This window comes from Xiphophorus maculatus, chromosome 12, assembly GCF_002775205.1.
Source record: "Xiphophorus maculatus strain JP 163 A chromosome 12, X_maculatus-5.0-male, whole genome shotgun sequence".
Classification (NCBI taxonomy): Eukaryota; Metazoa; Chordata; class Actinopteri; order Cyprinodontiformes; family Poeciliidae; genus Xiphophorus; species Xiphophorus maculatus.
This window is the reverse complement of record NC_036454.1, coordinates 540,949-564,930: the sequence shown is the minus strand read 5'-3', so window position 1 is coordinate 564,930 and position 23,982 is coordinate 540,949. Positions and strand designations below refer to the sequence as shown.

The 23,982-nt window shown below is 38.7% G+C and overlaps 1 protein-coding gene across 11 annotated transcripts in view; it reads right to left on the bottom strand.

Moving 5' to 3' along the window:
- The window catches only part of apba1 (amyloid beta precursor protein binding family A member 1), a 58,456-nt gene extending 34,826 nt beyond the window's left edge, over positions 1-23,630 (bottom strand). For 8 of the 11 annotated variants that reach the window (XR_002753586.1, XR_002753587.1, XR_002753588.1 and 5 more), the window contains exons 1-5: positions 23,505-23,630; positions 20,123-21,562; positions 2,384-2,449; positions 182-289; positions 49-88 (exon numbers count right to left, since the gene is read on the bottom strand). Coding sequence is in view for 8 of the 11 variants with exons in the window: in XM_023343789.1 (XP_023199557.1) it covers positions 49-88; positions 182-289; positions 2,384-2,449; positions 20,123-21,454 (1,546 nt within the window). In the remaining 3 variants the exon portion in view is untranslated. The remainder of the gene's footprint in view (positions 1-48; positions 89-181; positions 290-2,383; positions 2,450-20,122; positions 21,563-23,504) is intronic. The other 3 variants (XM_023343790.1, XM_023343791.1, XM_023343792.1) reach the window with 3 other exon arrangements.
- Positions 23,631-23,982: the final 352 nt, after the last annotated feature.

Here is a 23,982-nt window from a genome sequence, read left to right as displayed (position 1 = left end):
TTTAAAACCTTGTCCCATGTCTCCTGTGATGAAATCAATCATGCTCACCTTCTACATATGTGGGGAAGGAAGTAAGCCTTTTCCTGGACTGTGAATGAAACAATTAAAACGAGGGTAATGTTTCTACTATTACTTAGTCAAATGAATAAAAAGTGAATATTATACAAAAATAGTTATATACAGAATCAACCTCTTTATGAGACAGAGAACCTCGAAAGCCTTCATCCTGTGACAGAAGCTTGCTGGATGACCCAGCTCCTGGAGGGGAAGAAGAGCCTGAGCCAGGGGACTGCAGAGACACAACAAGAAACTTGTCTTAGGTTAGATGTTAGAGGAGAAGGAAAGGTTGAATCCCAGAGAGATTATATCGTATTATATCACAGTGATGGATCAACAAAAATGGTGACAAGAGTACATATTTGTGGAACCTAAAGTTTGAGAAAAAGAAGAAAGTTCCATAATAAATGAGAAAATATTTTTCTTGGCAAAACGTGGGCAACATTTTTTTAAGCCCCATGTGTTTTCATCCTCTTTTTCTTAATCATACATAAAGTTAAGAGAAATAAATAATACAATATTTTTTGTTACACAAAGGTTGACATTTAGCAAAAACCTGTGAGGGTCTGCACTGGATTTTATTTTAGCATATCAGAGTAGAGGGATTTACACAAATGCTGACCACACTCAGATTGTCAACTAAACTTTGCCTTTGTGTGTTGATCATGTCAAATTGAAATGTTTTGTGAATATTTTTTCTCTTAATTAAGTGACTGACTAAATTGATTTCTCCAAGAAGCATTTATGGATCTTGTATCTTCATCTTTCAACTTTTACAATAGAAAGACTCACACACAGAGAAAATAGTTATTAGAAAGTTTATTTAGCAAGTAATCTTTGGCGCTCAAACTTCAACAGAGCCTTGGTAACCGCCATCAGAGAGGATGAGCTGCTGTGGATAAGGATTAGAAGTGTCTTCCTTCAGACACTGGTGGATGCTGAAGGACTGAAGGGATACTGAAGAAGTCTAGAGTTGAAGGTGAAGAAGGTGGAGGTGGGTTAAAGATCGACTGTGGAGCAAGTAGAAAACCAGACCTTATGAAGGAAGCGAAACCTAATGATTGGAGGAGATGAGGAGAAGACCGACGCCAATAGACCACGAAGGAGGAACATGATGAGGTGATTGGCTGGTAGGTGAGATGAATAGTATTCCAGTTTGAATTTACGCCTAGGTTTCATGTATCAACCTTGCCTAAGTGTAAACCCAACCACTGTTTAGACAAGACCTGCAATTTTTTCTTAGTTTTTATTTATCATAGTTTGTTGTCACTAACATATTGTTATCATCATACATCAACTACTGATAATGCAGGCCAGTTTTGCATTGACTTGCCTGTCAATGTTTAAAAAGAATAAATTTCAATACATACTTGAGATTTTTATTTTTTAAAAATCAAATAATTTTTTAACCATATTTTACCATCTACATTGTATCATCTGAATTTGATTGTAGTTGGATTTAACTTCATTGTATGTAATTAGACCTTAATCACAATATATTTCAGTAGATTTTGCTGAAATGAATCTGATTGACTTCAACTGCAGGTTCTGTATGAGGGATTGCTGTTAAGTCAATGACATAACTCAACCTCTGTGCTATGTGCTCTTACAGGAGGAGCAAACGCTGCAAGTCAATGACTCGATGCAATCTTCTGGGTTTCCTTAGAAATAAACTTTATAATCTACTTTTAATAATTAATGGAGCGTACTGCACTGTCTGATAACTGGGATCAATTGGAATGTATGTGTGATTGAATTTTGTAAAGTGCCTTGAGACAACATCTGTTGTGAATTGGTGCTATATCAATAAACTGAATTTAATATAATTTAATTTAATTACTGTAGTGAATTCTGTACATCTGAACATGAATTGAACAATTTTGTCTCTGAAAAGTGCCTTTAAATATCATTATTTAACATGGCTGAACTTAACTAATTAACATAAATATTTTAGATCATTACTCTTGACTTTCAGGCTGATTGTTAAGTTCCGAATTCAAACATATCTTATAATATATAACTTTTCTGCCAAATAAAAAAGGTGTCTTTATTTGGTTTATCCAAAACATTTATATATTTTTCTATTTATTTTTTCACAAAAAATACCTGTAATTAATGTGGGAACGACAACACAAGAAATTAATCCAGAAATTATAACTTAGCACCTTACAGTGAGTAAGAAATAAATAATTTAAGGAGTTAAGCTGTTAAAGTGGTGTTGAACATCTAAATTCTTTAGCTATTTCAGAATGTCCCACTCCACACAGTAGGATTTCTGCAAATATAAAGAATCACCACACAACAGGAAAACCTCAAAAATCCTCACCTCACTTTGAGCAGCCTGGTCAGTCTGTTCCTTCTGCTTGGCTTGTTCTTCCTCATGCTTTTCTACCTGATACAGCCAAAAATTTTCCATAGTTTTTGGTTATTGCCAGGAGGTAGTTTAATCTTAAAGAGTCACCGAATAACATGCACATGAAGGGCAGAGTAGTTGAAATGCATGAGCAAAGTCACAAAAAGTAAGCTCAGGTGACACATTCAGGCTGGTCATGGGAAGATCATGTCAGACCGGTACGTCATCTTGTTTTTTTCCTCTGCAAAATGTCAAACATAAACCTTAATTACCCCCAAAATTTATGAAGCAAGTAATCGCAACACATAAGTAAATCAGCATTCAAACAACAAAGAATACAAGAAACTTGTAATTATAGTGTTAGAAAGAGGATAAAGTTTAACAGGTTATTCCATGTTGATACTAGATCCCAAATTAAATATTTAGTTTGAGTTATCCAATACGCTTCTCTTTTTTGTTCCGTGATGAATAAATTATTAGGTGGGCAGAGGTAGAAGAAAGGGAGGTAAAAGGACTTTGCTGGAGTAAACAAATATAAGAAAGCAAACTGATATAGAGACTAGAGCTGCACAAAATCTTAAAACGGAGTCACCATTGTTTAAATAACTTCAATATCACAATTGTAATTATTTTTAATTTTGATGCAAAATTAAAAAGGTCATAAAATGTTTCCAGCACCATACATTCTGATTCATCCTGGCAATAGTTCATTTATTCAGCTAAAATAACTCATCACTAATATGTGGCTAATCTTAACCCACATACTACAAAACAGAGTGCGTCTTTCTATCTTTGTTAAATGTTTATTATTTCACAAAGATAAAAGTCTTTTTTTTAATTCCAACTTTCATAGCCACTATGGATAAAAATACATTAGTTTGATTTTGTGTGCTTTTTGAAGACTTTATAAAGCTGTGAGCTAATTTATATGATTCCCTGTTCCTGCTGTCTCTGTCTAATAAGCAGCACAGGAGAAATTTATTTACTTGTTTCGGAGTGAAAGGTGTTTTCTAACACAGAACGGTGTTATGTAAATCAAGTATAAGATCTATCTAAGTAATAATGGCGTTGTCACTGTTTGTCACAGAATAAATGCTTTAAACACAATGTATGACAAGGACATCAAATGTTGAAGTTACAGTGAAGGAAAAAAAGCAGAGATGTCATATTATTATTATTATTATTATGAACTACTGAAAACTTAAAAAAATAAACTACAAACAAAAAGGAATTTATACCACAAATAAGAGAAGCCATAATAATCCTACAAATAAAACAAAAACACATAAACCTCATTGACTATCTGAAAACACTATATTCTGAGTCAGAATACACTGAAAACAATAATCTTAATAACTATTGACCACATTTGCATTTAGCCCCAACTGGAAAAGGACAAAAGAATACATCTAACTACTCCTAAAACAACTAAATTCTGCTAAAGAACCATAAAGAATATCAAAAGCCCAGATAGTGATGGTTACTTCAATGACTTGTGCAAAATATTCAAAAAAAGCTAGAATTTTTAAAGTGCATTTTAAAGGTAGTTTTGAATGGTAGGAAAATATTTTATTTTCTGAGGTCAAATTGTAAACCTTGTTGCTGTATTTGCTCTTTAATTAGCTAGCAAATGTTTTAAAGTGTTGAATCAACAAAAAGCTCTCCTAGATAAATTGTGCATTCGCGTAACATAACTGGAGGAAAACTGAGCTCAACGGCTGTGGTCTGATTGCTGAGCTCAAGGAGGTTTTGTTTGCTCAAATGTGATTAAAACTTAAGTGCGAATGTTCAGGCTGCAGCAGGTCTGGACATAGTGAGAAGGAAAAAACAATAGGAAAAACATATTTAAACCTTGGGTGAGATTCATCCAGCTGAGAAGGGAATGTTTCACCACTAGCAGTATTTCTGCTATCATGGCGATTTGCGGTGCTCTCTTCTGTGAGAAGGGTTACAATGAAAGTGACCCGAATGAATATTACATGGGAATTCAGGCTGAAATCTACTGCAGTACCACCATGACACAGCAGAGGCAGCGAAGGGAAAGAACTACACTGATTGGGAACAGAGACAAAACAAAGCCAGAGTCCCAGCTTCAACCTGGAAGGTCGATGGAGAGTTATTAAATTTTCCAGAGGTATGAATACTTTTTCTGTGTAATATAATAATATACAAGTTTCACTTTTTCAATGGAATTACTGATTGAAATAAACTTTTTCATGTTAATTTAATTTCATGGCCAGCGTCTGTGGATTAAAATACTTCTAAAAAAATTTAGTTTTCTATGAAGGTCATTACTTGTTTGCAAACTACCTTTGCATGACTTTTTTCAAATTAAAGTGAGTTAAAAAAAAATAGGCTTGTTAAACATGTTAGCAAATTAACATGTTTAAGATCCCGGGCTGCACAGTGGCGCAATTGACAGCACAGTTGTCTTGCAGCAAGAAAGTCCTTGGTTCGATTCCCAGCCCGGGAATTTCTTCATGGAGTTTGCATGTTCTCCCTGTGCATGCGTGGGTTCTCTTCGGGTTCTCTGGCTTCCTCCCACAGTCCAAAAACATGACTGTCAGGTTAACTGGTCTCTCAAAATTCTCCCTAGGTGTTAGTGTGTGTGTGCATGGTTGTGTGTCCTGTCTGTCTCTGTGTTGCCCCGCATCAGACTGGCGACCTGTCCAGGGTGACCCTACCTCTCGCCCGGAACGTTAGCTGGAGATGGGCACCAGCACCTCCTGACCCCTCTAGGGACAAGGGTGTAAGACAATGGATGGATGTTTAAGAATATCCAAATTAACAACAGATTTCTTGTTGAATTTCTGCACATTTAGTGTTGAGATCTGCTGTGTCTGGCTATACGTGTGGGACCTCCTGTTCCTTTTAGGATCTTTGCTGCCGACAGCTGAACAGGTGTTACAGGTGAACAGGTGATTCACGCTTCCCCACCATACACCGTTTCCCCCCCATAGGCACATAAAGAATAGACGCGTCACGGTCCACTCCTGTCTATTGTCGCTGACGGGATAAATCCTAAAGGGCGGCCATCTTGGAGCGGTCGACAGCTCAACTCAGCCTTATATGTTTGACAGGCGCAGTAAGTGTCAGCGAATTTATCGAGCATAACTCGCTAAATACTAAACAGATTTTCACGATTTTTTGCTGTAAACCTTATTCAAACAACTACCATAGAAAGAAAGACAAGAAAGTTATTTTTTACGTTTTTTTAATTGGATTGATACATTGTTTGGCATATTTAAATATTCTTAATGGGGAAAACAGAATAGATTTCAAATAGAATATTTTTATACTGATGTTTGATGAGAATTTTACAAAGCACAAAACCAATCGGAATTTCTTAATATTTTATTTAGTAATATCAATACATATTTATAAACACAAAATAATACAATCATTGAGAAACAGAGATGATTAAATAATGATTAATACTGAATAATGTATTAAACTACACATATTTATATGCACATGCGTATATACACAATGTGCATATAGATTTTATTTGTGTTTTCCAGCCGAGGAGTTGCAGCTTAAGAGATTCAGCAGCTGAGATTCATCAGCAGTGAATCCGTCTCTCCCTCTTCTTCCTCACATCATGTCTTTATGAAACCCTCAAAACAAAAATGGGAACTATTTTACTTTTGACAGAGTGAAATATAACAGTCTTTGCTACCTTGTGTCACATAATCTAAATCAATGTTAGGAAATAATTAAAACTTTTTCAGATTTACAAAATCTCGGTTAACCTTCATAGAGGGGCTGAATCACTTAGACTTAGACTGACTTTATTGTCATTTTGCATGCACAGGGTGTATACAGAACGAAATTTTGTTGCATACGGCTCAGGACAATGTTTTGAGGTTTCAATGTTGTGAGGTTACTCCAGAATAAAATAAAATACAGTATAAAATATGAATATAAATATGAATATAAAAACCTCTTTCCAGAGGGCAGCAGGGAGAACAGTCCATGGTGGGGTGTGAGGGGTCACTGACGATGTTTCGGCCTCGGGACACGCAGCGCTGGGATGAAATGTCCTGAATGGAGGGAAGGGGGGCCCCGATGATCCTCTCTGCTGTCCGCACCACTCTCCTCACGTTCTTCCAGTCGGAGGCGCTGCAGCCTCCACACCACACAGAGAGGCAGCTGGTCAGAATGCTCTCTATGGTGCTTCTGTAGAACGTCTTGAGGATGGGCGGGGGCAGGTGTGCTCTTCTCATCCTCCGCCTCCGCAGGAAATACAAGCGTTTCTGTGCCCTCTTGACCAGAGACGTGGTGTCCACAGTCCAGGTCAGGTCGTTTGTGATGTGCACCCCCAGGAATTTGGTGCTGCTGACCACCTCCACAGCCGAGCTGTTGATGAGCAGTGGAGCGTGGCTGGGCCGGTTCTTCCTGAAGTCGACGATCATCTCCTTCGTCTTGTCAACGTTCAGGATCAGGCTGTTGTCTCTGCACCAGTCCACCAGCTGCTCCACCTCCTCTCTGTAGTCCAGGTCGTTGTCATCTCTGATGAGGCCCACCACCGTTGTGTCGTCCGCGAACTTCATGATGTGGTTGGTGGTGAACCTGGGGACGCAGTCGTGTGTCATCAGAGTGAACAGCAGAGGGCTCAGGACGCAGCCCTGAGGGGGTATTACACCTGAATGAAGTTGGCCCCCCCACCTTCTTCAAATCAGACAATCAACTCGACTCTGTGCTGGTTTGTGCAGCAGAAATTTTTATTTGTGCAGCTTTGGCTTTGAAGATATTAATTAAAGTTTAAAGGTCAACCAGCCCCCCCACTTTCATAAAATGAAACAAAATAGGTGTCAATCAACTCTGCTACTTTTGTGCTGGTTTGTGCAGCAAAAATTTTCGTTTGTGCTGCTATCATTCTAAAGATATTAAGAAAAATGTTTCTAGAGGTCATCAAAGGTCAATGAACATCAGTTCATGCTGGATCTGTGAATTTCATTTGAAATTGTTAAGTGCTAACCAATGAATAGGAATAATTTAATTTTAACGTTGATGAAATTCACTTGGAACCAGGTCTTATTTAGAATGAGCTGCTACAACATCTCCCAAAACACACTCAGTGACCTGTATTTTAGTTTCTGATCACCAGAGGGCGCTATTAGACAAACTGTACTGTTGAAATACAAAAAGTTGTTAGGATTCAAATTGGTGTGAGTGCTCCTCAGATAGACGATCTTCGTGGGAGAGTTCTGGCAGGCTGGCGCACCTGCAGCGGATTCCTGCAATCGGCTGCAGGATTCTTAAGAAGCAGTGGAGCAGCCATTCATCGCTCGGTCATGTTTATGAGTGATCAACTTACTCCTGTTTTTGCCATCTCTCAGATTTCGATAAGCTGTCTGGATCAAGACAGGAACGACGTATCAGCGACTGCTCTCTGTCAGCCAGACGCTGCTGCCTGCTACTCGTGTTCCCGCTACCGTCTCTGAGCTTCTGCGCCTCCCGGATCCTTTCCCCTCCCTCAGCAAACCTCCATCAGACGAACTGTAAGCCATTCTCTCCATTCCCCTGTCAAGATTCCCTCAACCTGGTTCCCACTAACCTCTCCAAGCAGAACCTGAGCTGTCCAGCCGCTCCCAATCCCAGAGGGCCTATCCGGATAATATTACATTCAATATTTATTGTGAATAAATCATTTAATCAAGACCTTCCGGCCTTAAGTTTGAACCTGCATGTGGGTGAAAAAACTCAAATCCAACATGACAAAAGTAGGACTAGAGCAAAACATGTGCTATCATGTTATCACTATCTAGTCTGCTGTTTCCATCTCAGTTTCATGATCGACAGTAATCATCAACACTTATTTTCACGACTTCAAATCAGTGCACAAACTAACAAACTGTTTATAAAAGAACTGATGTTCATTGACCTTTGATGACCTCTAGAAGCATTTTTCTTAATGATAGCAGCAAAAACGAAAATTTTTGCTGCACAAACATAGCCGAGTTGATTGACACCTATTTTGTTTGATTTTATGAAAGTGTGTGGGGGAGCTGGTTGACCTTTTGACCTTTAGACTTTAGTTAATATCTTCAAACCCAAAACTGCACAAAGGAAATTTTTGCTGCACAAACAGAGTCGAGTTGATTGACACCCATTTTGTTTGATTTGAAGAAGGTGGGGGGACCAACTTCATTCAGATCGGTAACACACCAAGTACTACAGCTAATATTAGCTAGACATTTGCCGGTGGGCGTAAATGCAGTATAGTAATATTCTATTCACGCAAAATAGGCGGTAATATGTGAATCATACTTATGAAAAGTTATCCCCCGAGATCTCACGTCAATAGTCCGTCGATCTGAACAAAAATATCCCTCAGTGCTAAGGCTTCTTTTGCTGTTTTGGTTTAGCCAAGTAGGAGGGACCATAGACATGAATACGTAGACATCTCATTGAACTCTGAGTCCTACGTTACGTCACCGCCATCTTGCATGTGGCAGCAGAGCGATAGGAGCTCCCCAAGTCATGTGCTGTGTGGACTTGTTTCAACCATTTTACAATACAAACTGAATTCATTGGCATTACATTTCACAGGTAAGGATGAAAGAGCAGAACTACTTGACTTTGCAGCCAGAAACCCGCTTCTAAACAACCGAGAAATATTTCCTATGTAGCTAAATTGGCCCGAAGTAACCACTGATTGTAATTTTCGTAGTGTAGCTAACGTTTTCATACTGTGTTTTCTAATGAGAGAGAGCTGATGAGAAAACGCTGTTAGAGAGGAAGTGCATTAAAGACCAGGGGCATAAAAGAATGTGCAGTTTTCACAATAAAACTTGGCGTACGGAAAAGTGCGGCGCACAAAGAAATTCGGATGTATAAAGCCTACGCACGCACGTGGCTGCGCATCTTTCCTTTATAAATCCCAATTTGCAGGAAATAAAGCGCAGCTGGTCCGCCCTGTGGCCACCCATAAATACATATGTAAATTAGTATAAATATCCCGAAGTCTGCCACCACGTGACACAATAACCATGGCAACGTCATTGTTTGTAGCAGTATAAATATTTATAATAATAACAACTATATATTTTATTTAGAAGGTGCTTTTAGGACACATAAGGTCACCTCACAAAAATAAAAATAATGCATTTTAAAGAAAGAAAAATCCAAATAAATAAAGAGATCGTGCAAATGCCTGTTTGAACAGTAGCGCGTTCAGCCGGGTAGACAGCGTGTCAGAGAGTCGTTTGAGTGGGGAATGTGGACGTTTATTCTTAATAGTAGAATCGTACTTATAAGTTTACATTTACAGAATAGATATGCTGTCTGTCCCTAACGGCGCATTCACAAAGCAGGCATCACTCGACTGAAGGATGACTGCAGCTGAACCGGTACCGGTACCGCGGCTCCTTTTTAAAGTTTTGCTCAGAGATCCAGGATGATCAGTCTGGATTAATCTAAACACTAATAAACTATCATCAACATTTCCCAGCAGATCAATATGATCTCTGATCAATCGCTCCGTCTGAATCCTTCCATTGGCGATGTTCTCCATCAGAGCCAAAGACCTCCATATTTACGCGGCTCAACATTGAGCCACAAGCAGCAAAATAAGTAAGAAACAGATCAGATTCTTTGAAAAGTTTCTTTGTGAAGATGAAAAGGCCCAGAGAAGAGACAGGAGAATGGATTTATCCCGGTAGGTGATTCCCACAGTCCAAGCTCTGCATGATATGGTGACCGGATGTTAATGAGGCAATGAAGCTTCAAACTGCTTCGCCACGTAGAGGCCAAGCACCCTGTGCATAAGCAATACTTCGGGTGTCATTGTCTTCCATCCATCCCAGATGGACCGTCTCGTTGCAGAGAAACAAGCTCAGGGCTCCCATTGGTCGTTATCGTGAGTTAAAATTTTTACGAAATTAAAATGTTCGTTTTTGTGGCGCATCTGTATCTTATTTTGAAGGGATTTGTAAACGTTACCATAGCGACCAGAGTCGGAGAGCGTTAGGGCAGTGGTCGAGACGAGATTAGAGGAGTAGAGCTTGTGAGTTTTAGGTCTGGTTCCCGCTGCACAATTTAAGGATTGTCGGCCGATTTTCCAAACCTCTGTGACCACAGAGCCGATTAAAGTCCAACAGGTTCGGTCGGTTCGTGAGTCCAGCCATACGGCAGGAGCAACACACCACACACGAACCGATTCCACTCACTCATCCCGATTCCAGAAGAAAATCCCGTAAAACCCCAACATACCATACGTGAATTTAGAATAAACTAACACGGATGACGATGTAGAAACAGTAGTGATAGTTTGTGGCTCATTTTAAGCGATAAAAAACGTAACAAAAAGAAAAGGCGCGAGTGGAGCCGCTCTATTTGCTGCACTGTGCGCTAAACCGGACTCTCAGTTGCGCCATGTCAACTGTTTGGGATTCCCTCCGTGCTTACGTTATGGCGTTTTCTGATTGGCTACCTGTCACATTCAACAGGCTGCGTTCTAATCCCAGTCAGGGAAAACCCCACAGGCTGAGATAATCGAGCCAAGACAATCAAACATGTTGAATATGCCCGATTTTAGATCGGAGCGGCCCCAATATTCTACCGACTGGACCAGATCAGTCCTGACACACCAAACACTACAGACAGGAGTATGGAGTGAAAATAGTCTCAAAATATCTGTGCGTGTGTAAAAGTATCTGTGCGTGTGTAATACTGGATTTGTAACTTGTTTAAGCATCTTTGTGTGTAACTTTGAATCGTTGTGTCTGTGAAACCTGATTTGTTAACCTTAGAAATAAAAAAAACCTTCTCCTACGCCTACAAATGTTGAAAAAGTACGCACAAGTCACCTGGTACACACACAAAACTGCATTGCACAGATCTGGTTTTAAGACTCTTTTCATGCTTTGGGAGCTCCCAGATTTGTGTGTAGATGGTGTGTTTACATGCTAGTAGAAAGCTGGGTCATCTGGGGTTTGCTCTGAGTCTAGTGTTTTTATCCTCTAAACCAGGGGTACCCAGACTTTTTGAGACCAAGATCTACTTTTTCTTTCACCAGCCAGCTGAGATCTACCTCATGACATGAAGACATAAAAATTGTAAATTAAACTCTATTGTCTTATTTTATGGGCGAATAAACATCAGTTATAGCAAAAATAATAAAGTGATTTTTGCTATAACCTATTTGCTATAAACCTAATGCAGTTTCTTCCTCAGTGAGACTCTGTCACTGGGAGGAGGTTACTGGTTTCTCAGTCACAAGCTGGTTGCAATCCTGAGGCCAGCAGGTGTCAGTCAGTTATGGTAGATCTGAAATTTGGTTTGATGACTGAAATATGAGAAGCTACAGACTGATAGGAGGAACCAAAGAGCTCTGTAAAGATAAAGGCAAATCTTCTGAAGTTGGGATATAATTAATTTAATTTCACATAATTACCAGGGTAGAACCCATTTGTTTATTACAACTTAATGAAATATATTTGTCCTTTTTGATGTTTGTTGTGACTGACGTATACTCACAAACAAACGAGGTAATTAGTCCAAGTTTGTCGTTTATTGAAGGTTTAGAAACTACAGCAGCTGTAATGCGCCACAGCAAAGGTAAACAAAGGTAAAATAACCCGAACAGGTGATCAACTCAAAACCACTCCTACCTTTTTACTCTCTCTCTTTCTTTGTCGTTTAAGCACACCCGTTGCCGTGGCAACCGCCTGCACCCCGCAAGCCGAGCAGAGATTACGTTAAAAACATAACATTCAGTCCGTTACTATATCAGGTTTCCCGGCTTGATATTTATTTCTCGATTATTAATAAGCCTTCCCTGAACACAGCGATGGTTGAGTAGCTAATTTAAACTCCTGCTCTGCTAGTCAGTCGATCTTTGAGTCGCCTTTTTTGGTGTTAATGGAACCGAAACGCACTGAATTGCACAACACCTTGTTGAAACAATAATTACTGAGATTATTAATTTTAACAGGTTTTGTTGATTTTATTATTCTTTAATGAAGCTACAAACGTTTAGGATCTTAGTGAATATTTTGGTAAGCGCGTCAGAAGAGGAAGTGCTGGTCTCAGCATCCTGGCGGCGTTCAGTTTGTCACCTTACTGCCGAAATCGACTCAAAACCTTTCCGCGATCGACGTATTGAGCAACCCTCCTCTAAACGTTTCTCCCTGTGCTTGTGCCGAAGTGGTAAATACGTTAGTTCGGTGGGAAAACGGTAAATCTCAGCACTTCCTTATAATATCTCAAAATTATTTATTCACATATTGTGCATTTTTGAGCGGTACAGGAGACTAAGTGGTCTGATAAACGACCACTGGATGGCGAAATGGTTCGCTGGCCGGAAAAATAGGCAGGCAAATCAAGAAACAAAACTTCTTGATGGTCTGCCCTCAGAAGTAAGTAGAAGCTAATGCAGGCTTTGCTCTCCAATAATTACTCCATGATATGGAGTAATTATAAATAATTTCAGATTACGTTTTATATGGCTGGTATTTTGATACTCTGCCCTCCTCATATGTTTCTGTTAGCAGGAGCTAATGTTTATGTGAGCTATGCTACTTTAGCTGTTTGCAGCTAAATCCGTGTATTTTTAGTGTCACTCAGCACAGTGTGAGTCTATCTTCAGTCTTAACTTTAACCCAGGTTGATCTAGTTTTATCATGCTGACGTCAGCAAGCATCTTCAGGACATTATGGCAGTTGGATGTTGGTCACTATCACTGAAACCGTATTTTGTTGCTTCAGCTGTGTTAGGGCCTCTGGGCTCTTGAGGTTGTGCAGGCTTCTTTTTGTTATGCAGGTTCAGTTGTGAGGGCACACCTTCCTGATTGGGCGCAGGAGAGCAGCCACCCCATTGGACCAGCAGAGAATTGCAAACCAATCAGACGTTGATGAGCCTCACTTGCTAAAAGGCTCCTGAAATCATTCCTTCAGTGGGGCAGCTTGTAGGAAGAGGTTTTGTTAAGCTGTTCCCCCACCTTTGGTGTTTACAACTGTTTTGGGCAGTTTTGAACTATTTTGTTCTTACTTGTTCTTCTAAGTAGTTTGACTCTGCTTTAGATTGACTTTATACAAGCTAGATGTTTGTGTTTAGGAGGTTTGGTCCTCCCTTTGTGTCCTTCCTTTTGGGTTGTTTTGAGTTTACTTTAGGCTGACTTGTTTGGACGTTTTGTAATTTAATTTGCACTTAACATTCTTGAATTTGTTGGTCCTTTTTTGGTTTAATTGGGTTAAGTTGTATTGTGTTTTGGTTTTGTGAAACCATCTTTTGTAATTAAAAACCTTTACATTCCACTTATTTTCTCTGGACACATTTTTATGTTACCGCCCCTGAACTCCTAGACCTTGTGGGTGTAACAAGCAGTACTGAAGGTAGACCTGGACTTTATTCACAAGAACAAACTGAAAGGTACTTCGTTTATGTTGACTTCTCGACATATTTAAGGATTTAGTCTAATGTTCACACATAGGCCTGTCACAATAATCAATTAATTGGATGATAAATTAAAACACACTCAATCATTTCCATTGACCTGATTTATTGTTTCTCTTTTTTTCTCTCTTTCTACTAAAAACTGGATGATAAAAGCCTTCAGTTTGGTACTTTTGGTAAAGGCAATTTTGTTTACACAGACTTCAAAATTCATTAGTTTTATTTTTTTTCTATATTAAAAATGTCTTCCAGTTCCAATGTTGAATGTTCATTAGAATTTAAAGTTTAATGACCTTTGAGAGTGTGTTCTTGCATTATTATTTTGTCCTTACCATTTTATTACTTAAAAAAATGGTCTCAAAAGAACAATATTATCGTTTGAGAACTTCTGGAACAATTTATCATACAGTAAAATTTTTCATTGTGACAGACCTATTCACACATCCTACAGAATCTTCAGATTAAATTGTGTTTGTGTCTCGATCTCTGAAATCCACAGAGACTCCATTTCATCGCCCCTTAAACAAATATATACCTCATCTGCAAACCTGCTGTTCCTGTTTGTCTTCATTTCAAGTTGATTAATGTAGATGATAAAATGTATTCAGATGGTTTAGATTTTCATAAGCAGTAAATTTCTTTCTCAATTGATAGTTTGACACAATTAACAGCTAATAAACACATACTTAAAAAAATATATATTTTATGCATTTATTTAAAGCACCACTGCAAAAATAGCCTCCACAGCAAAACATTTAATGCATAAACATTTGATCAACATAAAAAGAAGGATTTCTACATACATTGTGATGATTCAAATAATTTTCAGGTTCAGTAATGTTTTGTCAAAGTCAGGTTTGTCAGTGCATCAGCTGTTCAGGAAAATCAACATACATTTTTTCTAACACTAACAACTTGTTCTTTTCTCTGCATCTTCAGACAATCTGCAACAGCTGAGATTCTGGGAGTTTCAACACCAAAACCTCAAGCTTCAAACTGAGCCGTCAACTGGACCAAGACGCCTTTCAAACAACTACAGTAGTTAACGTGCTCTGTTGGTAGACATTATGGTTTATCTGTAGAGACTGTCCTTGGTTGTCTTTGAATACACAGCTTTATGGTGTTTTCTTTTGTTAATTCATTATAGTAAATATTTGAATATCTATGTAAGTTTTAAGACATTTCATTGTTAACTTTAGGTTGCTGTGAAACCACCCATGTTAATCTGAACCTATTTTGTTAAAGATTCAACAGATTTGTTGCAATCTTAAATATTTAATCTGTCCTTTCTGCAGTGAGGTGAACATTAAAGTTAATTCAGAAAACACTTTTGTCATCTTCTTTCTACATTATAAATCGAATGATGCCTCTATAAAAATCATATATTTGTGACATCAAACTTTTTTCTGCCATAAAGCAATGGTCAAACTACGGGTAAATGTTTGTAATTCACTTTCAACAAATGGAAACCAAAAAGGTTTTAAAGTAAAGACACTGTGAATACTCCTCATCTACCTCAACACAGGTAAAGTTTCCACTGTATATACGTAAGTAAATGTGATTATAACTGAGTGAAAATTGTACAGCAGGGCTTTAGCTCCAGTTCAGGAGGGTCAGTGTCCTCCAACATTTAGATCTCTTCTTTAACGCACCTGATTCAAATCATGAGGTCAGAGGTCATTAGCACGACTCTGGAGAACTTGACTCCCCTAAGCAGCCATTTAATTCAGTTGTGTTGGACCAGAAAGTATCTAAATGTTGCAGGAAACCAGAAATCAATGCCTGGATCTGAGGATCCCGTTGAAGGATCAGTGTGTTGAGATCTGAAAGCTTCTGATCCTCCAGTAAGTAGAATAACACCAGACCCGATCCATCAGTCAGCCGTTTCGTCCTGTGTAGAGATAAATATAAAATACCGTTTTCCACCGAACTAACGTATTTGCCACTTCGGCACAAGCACAGTGAAAAACATTTTAGAGGATAAAAACACTAGACTCAGAGCAAAACTCAGATGACCCAGCTTTCTACTAGCATGTAAATGCACCATCTACACACAAATCTGGGAGCTCCCGAAGCGTGAAAAGAGTCTTAAAACCAGATCTGTGCGTAAATGCAGTTTTATGTGTGTACCAGGTGACTTGTGCGTACTTTTTCAACATTTGTAGGCGTAGGAGAAGGTTGTTTTTTTTAAGGTTTACAAATCATGTTTCACAGACACAACGATCCAAAGTTACACACAAAGATGCTTACATGAGTTACAAATCCAGTATTACAGACGTGTAATAGTTGTAAAAAGGATCAATAACGTCACACTGGAATCAGGATCTGTGTCAGTTTATTCCTATAAGACAGTGTGGGACACACTCAACCACCAGGTATGGTACACACAGTCACAGTCAGATCCCAGCAGCTCAGTTAGGCAGCTTCTCCCTTTTTATATTAACAACAAATGGAATAAAGAAAAATAAAATCATGTACAAATCAGTATCAATGAAATATGTTAATACATAAAGCAAAATAATATAAATAAAAATCAAAAATATAATACAAAACTTAAAATTCTTACTTTATGTAAAAGAATGCGTAAAGGACCTATTCTGTAATTAAATTAAAAGTAATGAGAAATTAAAAGTAATTAAATTAAAAGATATAAAACTACAACAGAAAACAGTGTATTCATCACATACCTATAAGACACAGTGTGGGACACACTCAATCACCGGGTATGGTACACACAGTCACAGTCTGCGGCCCAACAAACACATTTTGGAGGGAAAACTTCAGACAAACTTTATAAGAGTAACAGTTTAATTTTAACCAAACCCAAAGTTTTTAAAACACTTAAAGACACTTAACATTATATTTTTATGCAGCAGAAAAACTGTGAGAACTATTTGTAACGTTATAAACATTACTGAGAGTGAGAGGTAGCATTAGCACACATCTTACCAGCAGCTCAATTAGGCAGCTTTTGACTGGCTGCTGCATCTACGTTACAGAACGTAGATGTTGTGCAACACTAATAACCATCCTCCCAGAACAATATTTACAGTAGGAACCAAAACTAAACACAGTATAAAACAGAAATAGCCTGCAGCAGTGCAAAAGCGATAACTGACAGGTCAATTGTTTTGAGAAGGTTCATAATAAAAATAAATAAATAAATAAAAATTAACACACAGATATTTTTACACATGCACAGATACTTTTATACACGCACAGATATTTTTATACACGCACAGATATTTTGAGACTATTTTCACTCCATACAGGAGGATCGGTTATCGTTATCACAAGTAACAAGCTTAGAACTCAGTACGCTCTAAGATCGTCAAAATTTTTAATTGTGCCGCATGACCCTCCCCTCCACCTCCCCGGACAGCAGTAAAATTGCCAAGTCTTGACTGATCCGCTGTGACAAAAAGCTTGGTTACTAGAGGACTTGCTATTTATGTTTTACAAAGGAATTTTAAAAAGCATTAAGTGGCTGTAACTCGGCGCAGCTGCTGCCAAATTACTGTCCGCAGTCTGCATATAGATTCAGGCACATAAAGAAAAAAACGGTACAAGAAAGATTGGTGGAGACTGTCCCCTTCAGTCCAAAGTTGGTTGGGACATGTCCACACCTTCGGGAAGTTACGCCTTCAATGCATATGCAATGAATATCAATGTAAACGATTAAATCAGATTTAACTGCATTGATAGTTAATTTATGTCTTGGGCCAAGTCTAAATGTGATCAGCATTACATTATGCTTTTAGATCCACTAACTGATGATTTGATTTGGATACAAAAGTACAAATAATTGATATTTACAGTATTTTAATTGCATTTTTTTGATTTGTTGTCTATAGTTGTAGGTTTAAGTATTGTCTTCCAGTAACATAATTACCCAGCAACGCCTCCATGCCACTACTAAGGCTCTAGAGACCTGAGTGAAGTTGGCCCCAGCACCTTCTTCAAATCAGACAAAATTGGTGTCAAACGTTTGTGCTGGTTTGTGCAGCAAAAATTTCCGTTTGTACCTCTATCATTTTAAAGATATAAAGAAATGTTTCTAGAGGTCATCAAAGGTCAACCCACCTTCCTCAAATCAGACAAAATGGGTGTCAATTAACTTGACTACGTTTGTGCTGGTTTGTGCAAAACGTTTGACACCAATTTTGCCCGATTTCATAAAAGTGGGGGGGCTGGTTGACCTTTTGACCTTTAACCTTTCATTAATATCTTCAAAGCCAAAGCAGCACAAACGACAATTTTTGCTAAAGTTAGAAAACCAGCACAAACGTAGTCGAGTTGATTGACACCAATTTTGCCTGATTTGAAGAAGGTGGGGGGCCAACTTCACTCAGGTCTGTAGAGCCTTAGTAAGTTTTCTGGGGGAAACCCGGCCATCATTTTATTTTCATTATGGTGTTGCTGACTGATTCTGCATGTGGGTTAAACAACTCCCTACAAACATGGCATTTAGCAACGCTAATGCGTAATGCAATGACATTATTATTAACTGCATACACAAATTGTTTGTGGAAAATGTCTTTAAAAACTAAGGAGAGACAGGAAAAACTTTGGGTTTCAAATGAGCAAGAATCTCCTGGAAGGAGAGCAACTTGCTGAAACTTGTCAAAGAAAGGGCTAGAAGGAAAGATCTTTGAGGGTAACCTTGCCTTCAAACAACAACAGCTGTTCAAGAACGTCAGAATTTTCAATCAGAAACGACAATACAGCCTGGTTAAAGTTCCAGTCTCCTGAGCCCCACACCATGTCTCACTGTTTCACTGGTCTTAAAGTCTGGAACCAATGACTCTGACAATCTTGCCAAGGCAGATTAGAGTGGTTAATTTCTCAGTAGCAAACAATGCCAGATATATCTGATTATATTTTAAGAAGCTTATACATTTTCAATCTTTGTTGATATTGTAGAACCCTGTCAGTGTTTAGCTACTGTGATGACCGATTGCGAGGATGCATGTGTCCACAAGGATGAGACAAACATTTTAGCGAATGCTGAGTTTACGTGATGTTCATGAAATGCATCATTCCAACTTTTGCTTTGTATCCGTTTTCCAACTGCAGAGAGGATCTTGTAGTGAACACCTGATTGACAACATGAGTCTCACGCTCATAAGTGGTAACTTTGAAAGCCATGTTCATGTTGCACACCCTCCTCAGCAAACTCTGTGACTCATTAGTCCTGATAAAGACTGAGTCTTTTTGTCACATGTATTAATTCTGACCTTGGTCTATCCCTCCTGTGGACACGTGCTGTGTTTTTTTTTTTCAGATCTCAGAAATACTTTGTGAGGACACTGGACAGGAAATTGAATCAGTTCTGTTTTTCACAGAATGTTTAAATAGAAATAGTTTCTTAAAGTGGATCAATCATAATATATTCTTTAAACCTTTATTATTATTATTATAACAAACAAACAACAAATATCTTTAACCAAAAATTGTCAAACAGTTTATGTAACTGTATGACTTCCTTCTTATGTGAATGAACTCATTTCTTCTATTTTCATTATCTGCTCAGGTTACTATGCCATTTGGAGGTCAAGTGACAGTAAACAGTATACCTTGTATATTGTGACTGGATCTGTTTGTTTGTTTGTAATGATATTTTTTCCTTTGAGATACCAGATATGCAATCATGATTTTTATTTTTGTCTGTCTAATTACATAATTTTTACAAATTAAGTCAGATGTGGTCATGTAAAAGGTGTTGACCTTTTTATTTGAGTTGCCTTTTTTTAATACCAATTATGTTTTGACTGTTACTTGAGTGATTTTTTTAAATTAACTTTTTAGTTCTGTTAAGATTACAGCTGAAAACTGGTTATGAGTGACGGTGCCCTGTCTTTTCTACATCTTTGTGTGAATGTAATGCATTAAACCTATTAATCTGTGAGAGGATGAATGTCAGTGTTTTGATACTCACTGTCAGAACACTGATACTGAATCCTGGAACATTGCTTACTTAGACTTAGACTTAGACTGACTTTATTGTCATTTTGCATGCACAGGGTGTATACAGAACGAAATTTCGTTGCATACGGCTCAGGACAGTGTGAGCCGTATGCTCACACTGTACAATGAAAACCAAAGAAATATGGATGTTTTGTGTTAGGTGGGAATTCACCAAGAAAAACAAATGTGTAAATTCAATCCTCTTTCTTCCTACAATTGTTTCTCACACATCTTAAATGACAGTCATCTGATTTACCCTAGGAGTGTAAGAACCCTAGACTTAAAGTTAACTGTTAACATAATTCAAATAATCATGTGCAGTGCAAATCAAAGCTTTGTACTTACATCATCCCCAGGAAATGGCTGGAAATCATACTCTGTATTTGAACTCAAATCCTGTCTCATCACCCAAACTGGTTCCTTTGGTTCGTCCGGTGTATATGGGGATCTTATAGTTCTCGTCTTCACCTCTTCAATAGCCTCCTTAATGTCCTTAATAACCAAAGAGATAGCATCTGCCTTCTCCTGACTATTCTTCATTGATAAAGTCTCATCAGAACAATTCAGACCCTGGTGTGTGACTGAGTCCTCCTGGCTTGCAGCTTCGCAGTTTTTGTTTGAAGTGATTTGAGTTGTAGGTTCAGAATGATCTTTCAGGGGCCGTTTTTTAGCTTTTGCTTTGCTTCCAAGATTTTGAGGGCCTAGACTTTGGTTGAGCTCAGCTACAGTTTGTTCATTGTCCTCATCCAGGTCACAGCTAGCAGTGCTTCGGGGCTGGGCAAACTCTGCATCCTTTTCTGGACTGTCTAACTCACCATCAGAGCGCTGGGTATAGTGACGCAATCTTGAGCCAACAGCCTCCTTCAGATGGTGATGCCTATCTCTCTCTTTACTTTGCAAATGCTGAATGCTGGTTTTTCTCTGATTTAGAGACTGTTTTTCATTTGAAAAAAACGGAAAAAGGGAAGCTGGAACATCGCAGATTTCTTCATAAACTTGGTCAGAGAATGAATAGATCTCATACAAGTCAGTATATACATTTTCTGAGTTTTCACAGGCTGCACAAATAGCTTGGCCTACAGAGTAGCTAACTGGTTCGGAATAGACGTTGCCGGTGTAGTCAGCATTCAGCATCTCATCTGTTTCATTTGGTCTTTCAGGATCTGGACTGTCTTGCATGGGTTTGCATGTCAGAGACAGAAATTGAGAGGGGATGTCATTAGGTGAAGAAGGATGTTGCTGTTCAGCCATAGCACTTTCTCCGTTTTCTTTCTTTCTATATTGTTCTTGGGGGACATGGGTCCTCACCTGGTCTTTTAACACTGATTGTTCCTCATTTACTGACATTAACCCCCAACAACTATTTGTCTGCTGTGTATAGGGGGATCTCTCTGCCTCTCCCCGTTGCCACAATGTTTGCCTCTCCCACTCATCTTTCATCTGGGCTTTAGTCCCTGCTGATCTGGTGACAGGATAAGCCATCTGTGATTGAGGAGTTTGGAGGTCCATGTCTACCTTCTGTGGTCTGCACTGATCAGGAACCCTAAGTCTTCCTCCATTACTTTCTGCAGTTGAGGTTTCAAAGCATCTAATGCATTTCTCTTGGTTGCCCAGGTTACAGTATTGGCCATTTTGGCACATGTTCTGATGACAAAGTCCAGTGTCCGTGTCTTCCATTGTTCCCTCGTCAGGTTTTGATTTCTCGTGACTTTTTGGTATCTGGTGGACTTAACGGTGTGAAAAAAAAACTCTTACCACACAACCCAAAGACATCTGAAAAAAAAACTGAAAAGAGAATAGAAAAGAGAGAACATTTTCAGATACAACATAATAATCAAGACATTGATTTTATAGGACACCCAAGTTAGTCTTTCATCCACTGCATGTCCTGCTGCACCTCTTACTTACAACAGTTTTATACCTGTGAATTCTGAAATAATCAACAAACATACCCACCAGCATAACAAATGACTCTGACTAACTTGTCCAGAATAGAGAAACATCTAGCTAAATGCAAGTTGATGATTTGTGGATTAAGAGGAGATTGAATATTTCATGATCTGTATCTGAACACAACATAGCCTGGCTATGGGTGTTTTGTTTGGACTGATTTCAGATCACATGATTAAATGCCAACTTCCTGTTTTAGTCAAAAAAACGGGAAAATCAGTTTATTGAATGACATTTTAATGTCTGACTTGAGCCAGCCTGGTGCATCTTCATATTTAAAGCATTTGCTATGATTTAGAAATAGAAGTGCCAGGGGTGTTGTGGTGGTGCAGGGGTAGAGCACAACGTGGGTAAGGAGGCCTTAGTCCTCGGCGCGGCCGTTACAGGTTTGAGTTCTGGCCTATTGACCTCTGCCTCTTCCACCTCTCTCATTACCCACTCTTTTGTGTGACCATTTCAAATAAAGGCTACTACAGCAAACAACAACTCTTAACAAAAAGAAATAGAAGTGCCAGAATTGACTTATTTAGAAGCAAGATCAAGTGACATTGTGTACGACCCAAAAATAGTTTAAAAAAAATGTAATTTAATATTAAAAGTGCCAGTTCTGATTGTTGCCAAGGAAGGGCTTTATAATAAATATTTTTAAAAGGTACAATTCTTTCAATTGGCATTTGTTTTCCTTTTTAACAGCTGGAGAAAAGTACTTAGCAATAATGTGAGTGAATAAACCGTTTCCTATAGAAAATATTTCGTCCAGACTACCTGGACAGAAATCAGACTGTCAGGACTCTGGGATTTTGGGATTTTGTTTATTTCTGTTTTACTAAGACCTTGCATCTGTCCCTGTCTCAGGCCAGAGTCCCATCCTGCCTGAAATCCTCCACCATTGTTCCCATTCCTAAAAAAATCACAGATCACCTGCATGAATGACGACAGACTAGTGGCTCTCATCCCATTGGTGATGAAATGTTTTGAAAGATTGGTTCAGAGTCACATCTTAGCGTTGTGATCACACCTTTGGTGTGTATCACACCTTTGATACACACCAGCTTACTTATTCATTTTTCTTTTGAATCCTTATTTTAAACAAATAAGGAAAATCAATTGTCACATCAGCCCCACCAAGATTTTTTTCCCACCACTTGCCACTGGGCATCATATACCCACAATGCAGCTAATAGACACATTGAAATACATAAACACACTAGCACACACATAGACATGTAAACATATTTCTTGGCATTAATGACAACCCGTAACCTCAGCTGGTTTGAAATCACTGCATCACAGTCTTTCAGCGCCAGATCTATCTATCTATCTATCTATCTATCTATCTATCTATCTATCTATCTATCTATCTATCTATCTATCTATCTATCTATCTATCTATCTATCTATCTATCTGGATAGATAGAGACATTGGTCTGGTTCTCTGAAACAGCATCTATAAAAACCTAACTAGGCAGGACTGCGGAAGCTGCGCCTGGCAATAACAAAGCTTGAGGCCGATTCATCCAACAAGGTTTGTTGTTGAAGGATTTAGAGAAACCAGCTCGTCGTCGTGAATACGATGTCCTAGCTTTACAGTCAATTTGGATCTGAGGATAGTCTCTGTTCGGAAAGCCAGCGAATATTTTTCTGTAACTGCTCCGATAATCAGCAATGTGGGCGGCGAAAGAAAACCTTTTCAAAGAGCACAGCTTGTTGGGATATTTACAGAATTTAGCTCTATTAGACAGTGAAAGAATTTCAGTAGATTGTTGGACAAACTCACCAGCTGTAAGGAGGAATGTTAGCAGCGTGGAGCGGTTTATTCCACCAGCAATTATTGTCCATCATCCACGAAGCGACTGCTATGTGGAAGAGAGGAGAGAGAGAAAGAGAGAGGGAAAAGAGAGAGAGAGAGAGAGAGAGAGAGAGAGAGAGAGGAGAGAGAGAAGAGAGAGAGAGGAAAGAGAGAGAGAGAGAGAGAGAGAGAGAGGAGGAGAGAGGAGGGAGAGAGAGAGGAGGAGAGAGAGAGGAGATGAGAGAGAGAGAGGGAAAGAGAGAGAGGAGAAGAGAGAGAGAGAGAGAGAGAGAGAGAGAGAGAGAGGTAGACGACGAGAGAGAGAGAGAGAGCAGGAGGGTCCACCTGTGTCAGGACTCTGGGTTTTTGTGTTTGGTTTTTACTTTTGCATCTTTATCATTATGTTTTAGTTCACTTTAGTTTCGCCCTTCATTGTCATTTTAGTTTTATTATTTGGATGTAATTT